Source organism: Montipora foliosa, chromosome 9, assembly GCF_036669935.1.
Source record: "Montipora foliosa isolate CH-2021 chromosome 9, ASM3666993v2, whole genome shotgun sequence".
NCBI lineage: Eukaryota > Metazoa > Cnidaria > Anthozoa > Scleractinia > Acroporidae > Montipora > Montipora foliosa.
Genome location: NC_090877.1, coordinates 49285524 through 49293023, shown reverse-complemented (window position 1 = coordinate 49293023; position 7500 = coordinate 49285524). Strand labels below are relative to the sequence as shown.

Sequence of the window (7500 nt, the reverse complement as noted above, 5' to 3'; positions counted from 1 at the left end):
AGTTGCGAATAGTAAATTAAAGAATACTTTTGTCTCTATATACATATGCAGGACGTATAAAGCGATACAGAAATTGCATTGCAGACAGCGTCCAATTTTTAAAGGTTTTTATCACCACCAAGAAATATAGTTACATTGTAGTAAAGAGTTGCATGCATGATACTTAATCATCGAAAGCTCAAAAGGCACCGGTTCCACAATAACGGTAACCAACTTAACTAATAAAGAACGGAAGTGAAACATGACAAACGGACGACTAAATGTCTCTTATGAAAGGATGTTGATTATAAGATTCCAATTCCACATCACGTAAAACAAGGAAAGGCTTAAATTCAGTGAAATGACGCGGTGGCCTCATGGTCAGAGTGCTCAGTCAACTCGACTGAGTGGTCCGGGTTCGGGTCCTGGCTGGGGACAGTGTGTTGTGTTCTTGGGCAAGACACTTTACTCTCGCGGTGACTCTCTCCACCCAGGTGTATAAATGGGTACCGGCGAAATGCTGGGGGTAACCCTGCGATGGACTAGTATTCCATCCAGGGGGGAGTAGAAATACTCCTAGTCGCTTCATGCTAATGAAACCGGAGATAAGTGCCGGCCTGATGATGAACCTTCTGGCTCGTAAGCAGAGACTTTACTTTACTTTTACACTGAAATGACCAAGACATAATATAGACAACTTTTTATCGGTAAAATGCCACGCGGCACCTGCAACGCAAGTACAGGGGACGGTGGTATCCCGGGGCTGTGAATACAGGGTAGACGATACGCTTTTCAACATTTTGCGTTGTTAAACCTGCTCGCAGTCTAAGCCATAAGTTTGGAACTCGTGCTTATAATCAAATTTGAAGGTTGCTATTATTGACCTTTACACAGAAGCACGAGCAATGTAAGTTCGAAGGTCGGTATTCCTTTAAGAAAAATCAATGTAGAGAAGTCGGCTTAGTCGCACTCGTTCTGAAATACATCGAAAGGTTTCTTTTTTGATTCTATGTCCCCTTGTCACGTTTGTCTGTACATGTGGCTTGTACTGTTTATTAGTTTTAATTAATCTCTTCCTTTATCCAACCTACGTTAGAATGGGGCACAAGGATAGCCTTTTTCTTTGAGGATAGTATCTGACGTTCATTCCAAAGGACGAGAATTTCGTTTCTGATAATGATTTGTTCTTCTGTTTTTTAAGTCGTTGAAAAAAGATGCACAAAGTTGAGGAAAATATCCGAGATGTTATTGTCATTGGTGCTGGTTGGTCAGGCCTTATGGCGTGCAAGTACATGCTAGAGGAACAACTGACGGTGGTAGCTTTAGAAAAACGCTGTGACCTAGGAGGCTTGTGGTGTTTTACCCAGGATCCTGATGTTGTCACAGTCATGGAATCAACCAAAACAACCTCTTCATCAGCAGTTACAGAAATGTCTGATTTCCCGATGCCTAAGAAGATTGGAGATTTTCCGAAACATGACGACATCTTGCGCTACTTGAAGTCCTATTGTGATACGTTTGAACTATGGCCGCATATTCTATTAGATCATGCTGTCAAGGAGGCTTCGAAAGATGATTATCTTTGGAAAGTGGAGTGTGAAAATGGTCAAGTGTTCAATAGCAAGTACCTGGTAATTTCTACGGGCTGTAATCAAGTCCCCAACCGACATCTGGAAGAAACGATTCTTAAAGATTTCGAGGGCGAAATCCGACACAGTTCAGAGCTCAAGTCATTTGACCCCGGGCACAAGGGTAAACGAGTGATGTTGATTGGTGGAGGAGAGACAGCTAGTGACGTTGTTGAGGAATGGTGCGAACATGTTGATCGCCTCACATGGAGTATACCACGTGGGATGCATTTTTTCCGTAAGTTCTCCAAGATATTGCCAAACCGACAGCCCCAAGCCCTGGACAAGGCATCATCACGAGTGATGAAGTTCATTGCTCCCTTCACGAAGAGTAAGCCAGGTAAACTAATTCAAAACCGAAGAATAAAGTCAACGTTCTTGCTTTCCCAAGGACAGAGTACCCGTCTTATCAACATTGTCACTGTCTTGTTTTTCCTTTTTCATGAGTTTTTCATCCGTTTCCTTCTCATGGTTATTCATGTCACAAACCATAACGTCCCTCACATGATTTTTACTTGCCATCGTTCACTGTTAAGCCACTGAGTGTCATAATACAGTGTTGTAAAGGTCATTACGGAACTAAAAGGTCTCTGGTAACAATAAAATCCGCAAAATATCATGCCACTTCCTCTTTTGCTATCTTTAAATTTTTTTTGTCGTCTCTTTCCGTCTGAGCATCATCTTTTGCCAGTAACCCCTCCTCTTCTTGTCTCTTTTTTTCAGTCACTGACATAGCCTGTTCCAGGCTCTCAGATAGTCGAGAAAACGAAAAGAACTGCGCGTGAAAAGCGAGTGGGGGCTTGTTCTTTTCGTTTTCTCGACTATCTGAGAGCCTGGAACAGGCTATCACTGACAATGACAGTCAATGACTCTCCGTGAGCGCCGCTTTTTCATCTTGCTTTCGCTGATTTAGATATAGTTGATTTCTGTTTCGCTGTTACTGCGATGTCACATCACTGCCTGTTCTCCCTTTGGTCTGACGATTAGATGTGCATAGAAGTTCCCGGGTCGAATTGGCAAAATGATCACTTTTGAAAAGAAATTCTCCTTGTTTGTTTGTGAGGCCACAAGCACGTTTTTAGGCTTTATTGCTTTATAGAATTTATGTGTAATTTAGATAAGCGGCTACCATGTCGATCCGTGATCCGTTCCACTGAATCGAATCAGCTGATAGGAATTTTAACAACTAACATTTGACGTTTTTTTTTAAATGTAGGGTTGGCTTGGATTTGCAAATGGACAGCGATGGGATCCCTACTAGCCTATCAAGGGCATGGAATCCCCGAGTGGAAGAACGACGCCAAGTTTTTTCATTTTGTCATCAACAAGAATGGTCACGTACTAGACAAGGTTGATTACAAGCACTGCATCCCAAAAGGTGCGATCGAGAGCGTCCAAGGGAAAAGGGTAATTTTTTGTGACGGCACCGAAGAAGAGGTAGACGTGATCATCCAGTGTACTGGATACAGGGCAAATTTCCCTATGCTACCTTCTTCTATTAGAGATATTCCTTTGACTGACAATTATAAGTATGTATTTAATGTCGAGGACCCGACGTTAGCATTCATCGGATACGTTCGGCCGGTTCTCGGCTCGTTGATTACATTGGCTGAAGTACAATGTTTTTTCGTATCGAGAGTGTTTTCAGGGAGGTGTAAGCTTCCATCACGTGATGAGAGGCAGAAAGTAGCTGTCAATGACAGGCGTTTTTGGGACGACTTCTTCAAAGATTCTTCTCGCAGGTTGTCGACTTTAGTTGAAGCCTACACTTACGGCGACGACGTAGCTAAAATATGCGGGATTATGCCAGATTACTGGGCGTTGTTCAAAGCAAATCCTAGAGCAGCCATTATGGCACTGTTCGCTCCATACGATGGTTCTTCGTTCCGTCTCAATGACCCAAAATGCCAGGCCAAGGCCTTGCAGCAACTAAGGAACCAAGCATCCGGTACGTTCTCTCCACTGCATCTGTTGCTCATAATTTTTCTGCGACTTATTTGGTTCGATTTCTGGCTTGACATACTGAGTAATATCAAGCGCAGGATTCAGATTGCCACATGGTGGAAGCGGATTAGGGATTCTCGTCCGATTCGTTTCTTAGATTTTTGGTGGCAAACTCCAAAGAGATTGCTGTTTGATAGCACCACAAGAGCCTGACTATGTGCGTCAGCTGAGAGTTGATGAGTTTAGATGAGTAACGAAGATAGAGAACACGTAAACTGTTTAAATCTCCCTTAAAGGCTTTGTCATGGAGCTACTAAACATTACATGCTGAGGACGCATACTAATTTTAGATCGGTTCTGTCCTCCCATTTAATTTAAGGGTAACTCGTTTTTAAACCGACCTATATCTCTTATAACTGTTTTTTCATTTTGTAGGCATTTCTTAATTTTGAAGTTCCATATGTTGTCGGTCAAATACCGTTGATTCCGTTTTTGGTGATCTTCAACATGATTTTCTTAAGCTGAATATGCACTATACCAAGTTTAAAACGGCTATGAACCCCCGAAAAAGGAATTGAAAACACCTGTACCTTCGATTTACGAGACATCTGGTTTGTCTCTTCTACTGGGCAAACCTGCCCAGAGGGAAGGAGCACGAACAGGACTCGAGGTCCTATGCGAGGTGCTCCACCCTACCCTATCCAGACCAGAAAGACTAGACCACAACACCGGGAACTACATGCCCTGCTCTTTACGACAAGTGTGCGGGTTCTTTTACGTCCCACAGGATTATGAACATTGAAGGGTTGTGAGACGGGACCTCCGGCTTATCGTCCTTATCCGAGAAGACTAGAGAGTCTAACCATTTGCAGATGTAATTACAAAGGCAGCACAGTCTTACGCATCTCAACACATCTTCATAATATTTCTCACCATCTTATCCATTCAGCCTCGACTTTAATTTACAACATAGTAAGGGAACAAAGAACTGGGGCGTTTACCATTTGTACGAAAATCCGGTTGGAATGGAACGCTCGTAATGGTACAGGATTTCCTGGGTGTGGCGTTTTCGCCAGGCCCGAGTTTTTCGCGGCTGGAAGAAAACAACAACAAATCAAAATGGCGGCCGGCTGCATCTGCATCGAAAGGCGGGAAGAGAGGCCGAAGTGAACCGGGTCGAGTGGGAGTTTACAAATGGTAGAGGAATTTTTCGTTCATTTCGGTTGGAACTGGAAAAGAGGAATACGTCTGAGGATTTCCATCTTTTTGGGAAACTTTCTGGTGAAATGTACCATTTGAATTTCCAACCGGAATTTTCGGTTTTTGTTGACAAATGGTAAAAGCTCCTGTAGTATGCTCTTACCGGTTGTCGAACTCGTACCCTCCAGGTTTATACTCCTGTGCTTAGTTCACCACTACACTACAACGATGAACATGCTCAACCAAACTCAGTTCTTTTCATCATTTACTTTTTGTATAATAAGTCATAATTGATAGCCATATATAATAAGTAAAACTAAATCCTAACCTGAAACTAATTTTTCTTTGGGCTTAAATTTAGGTTCCTTAAAAGGTTTCTTCCATTGATCTGAGTGCATATTCAACCTAGGTAAAAGGAGGATCACCAATTTAATATAGGTCGACACGGATTCAACCTGAGACCGGATTTTACCTGCAACAAATACATGCTAGTTTCATAGGTCGAGACGGTGCCCTTGTAAGCCCACCAATAGAAAAGATTTTCAGTGGTGAGTTTTTAAAGTACTTCATCTCCCAAAGAAACCGTGTTTACTTGCAAGGTTTAAAATACTATTAATATTAAAATGGAGGAACGTAACAGCAATCGGAAAGTCTAGACCAACATATAACTGTTTATAAGCCATTGAAACTTGACCAACTTCTTAGAAATAAAGTAAACTGCTATACGGATTCATATAGCTTATGGCAAACGATTACGAGAAATTTAGATAGTTAATCATGCAGTTAATTTCTAGATTCAAACGAATGTAACTAAGTTTTCGATGTTACTTCCAAATGATGTGAAAATAAAGGGCAAATGAACATTTAAGGGCAATTTTCAAGCAAATGTGAAGCCACAGGCATCAACACAGTTCATGCACTGTTTGTGGGCTTGATTGTTAATGAAATACTTGAATTGAACCCAAAATTGTGTCTAATGCTTTCTTCAAAGCGGATCACGAGGTAAACATTAGTTTACTGTTCTGTGACCGGAAGTCGAAATGTTTCCATTTCAGGGTTAGGGTAATTGATAAATATCGCCCATACAGTAAGGAATCGCTATTTTATACCAGAATTGATCCAGCAGGATTACACTTAATTGAAGCCACTGTAAACCTTGTTAGAAACATTTTTCACGACAAATCAAAAATGTCTTAGAAATATCTCCATGGGAAAATACATTTAAAAATGTTCCAAAAATGTCGCATTGGCTTGCAAACATGTAGTCTCCTTCGCAGCCGTTTTTTGGATGTCACGCAACGCTCCCCCCAAAGAACCGGCTGCTTAAACCCGAACCACATTCCTTTCCCTTTCCCTTTCCTTTCTGAATCCACCAATCACGTATCAGTAATTTGTCATTGAAGTCAGTTTCCCGCGCGAAAAAGTTTCCAGATATCACAGAGAATCCCTATGGATGAAACTCCCAAAAAATTGGTAGAAAGCAGTTCTAGGTGCTTCATTTGTTCATCAGATTCTCTCAAGAACAACAAAATTTTCATTTTCGGAAAACGTTCACTCGACATTGCTGGAGTCATTCGTTCATCACTATCTGTGGACGTGAGTCGCTACTCAGAAAATAGCGATTTGTTCGTTTGTAGGGACAAATGCTACCAGCGTTTGATAAAATTTCAACGAGCATCAGATAAGGTGAATCAGCTTAAGCGAGAAATTGAAGAAGTCTTCAATACAAGAGAAAAACAAAGGGTAAAGCGAAGTTACGTTATTTGTAGGTTGTTTGCGCTTCAGTACATAATCAGTTTAACTAATGGGTTACTCGTAATTCTTTGTATTCATCATTGCCTCGTCTGTTTTCTGCAACGGAGTAAAAAAATTACAGTCAATTAAAAACTAAAAAGTAATTTAGTGGAAAATAGTCAGTCACTCTGAAAGGGCACAAGAAAAACTATCCTTCATATTAAAATGATATCAATTCCTGCATTTTTATTGTTTTACATGCACCTTTGTTGTGTGGAGATACATTACGGTCTATATCATGCATAGAAGTGTAATCGAAGACCTGAATAAAGTAACCAAACGAAAATAAAATTCATAACTAAGGTTCAACTGTTCCTTTCTGGAATTTTTTTTTTCTACCCACCAGCTATTGACGGTTTACATCTGACGTCACAGCCCTGTTGGTGTGCAGAACAATGCTTTTGACTCCATTATTATAATTATGCAAAAAGTGCGGGGCCATTTTCCATTGTTTTGTACACCAAAATGGTCGTCTCATCACGTGGATGCCGACTAAGAACTGTAGTGGTTCGCAAGCGGGTTTCTGGTCAGAAGAGAACCGGTCATTTTTGCCATTCTCCTTGAGTGACAAAAATCCAGTTCCATGAAATAAACTGGCTCTTGATAAAACGTCGTAGGACTAGAGGAATGAAGGTTAGCTCACATCACTCTCAGCAAGAGACTATGAAGTAAATGAGAAAATTCCTGTACCCCAAGAGAATTATTTAAAATTTATTTTCAGATTGCGTTCGCCAATGCAGCGAAGGTTTGTTAATGTCCGTTGTTCCCATGACTTTGCGTTCCACTTTCTCGCCAACTGACCAATGAGGTGTCGTCGTTAACCACGTGTTAACCACGTAGTGCGACAAAGAACTGACAACAGATCTCAAATGTTTGCCAAACATGGGGATTCTCTCTATTTCTTTATCATATTCTTTTGCTCTTAGCTTATGCCGGGCCAGAGCTGATTGTAGAT

General features: G+C 41.1%; 2 protein-coding genes across 2 annotated transcripts in view; one reads left to right on the top strand and one right to left on the bottom strand.

The window, feature by feature from the left end:
* LOC137970650 (4-hydroxybenzoate brominase (decarboxylating)-like) overlaps nt 1-3772 on the top strand; it is a 5853-nt gene extending 2081 nt beyond the window's left edge. Inside the window, exons 2-3 of the mRNA XM_068817176.1 lie at nt 1181-1947; nt 2824-3772. Of these exons, the coding sequence (XP_068673277.1) occupies nt 1194-1947; nt 2824-3764 (1695 nt within the window). The 5' untranslated portion in view covers nt 1181-1193 and the 3' untranslated portion in view covers nt 3765-3772. The remainder of the gene's footprint in view (nt 1-1180; nt 1948-2823) is intronic.
* Nucleotides 3773-3879: 107 nt separating this feature from the next.
* Nucleotides 3880-7500, bottom strand: part of LOC137970651 (uncharacterized) — an 11502-nt gene continuing 7881 nt past the window's right edge. Inside the window, exon 5 of the mRNA XM_068817177.1 lies at nt 3880-6602. Within this exon, the coding sequence (XP_068673278.1) occupies nt 6601-6602 (2 nt within the window). The 3' untranslated portion in view covers nt 3880-6600. The remainder of the gene's footprint in view (nt 6603-7500) is intronic.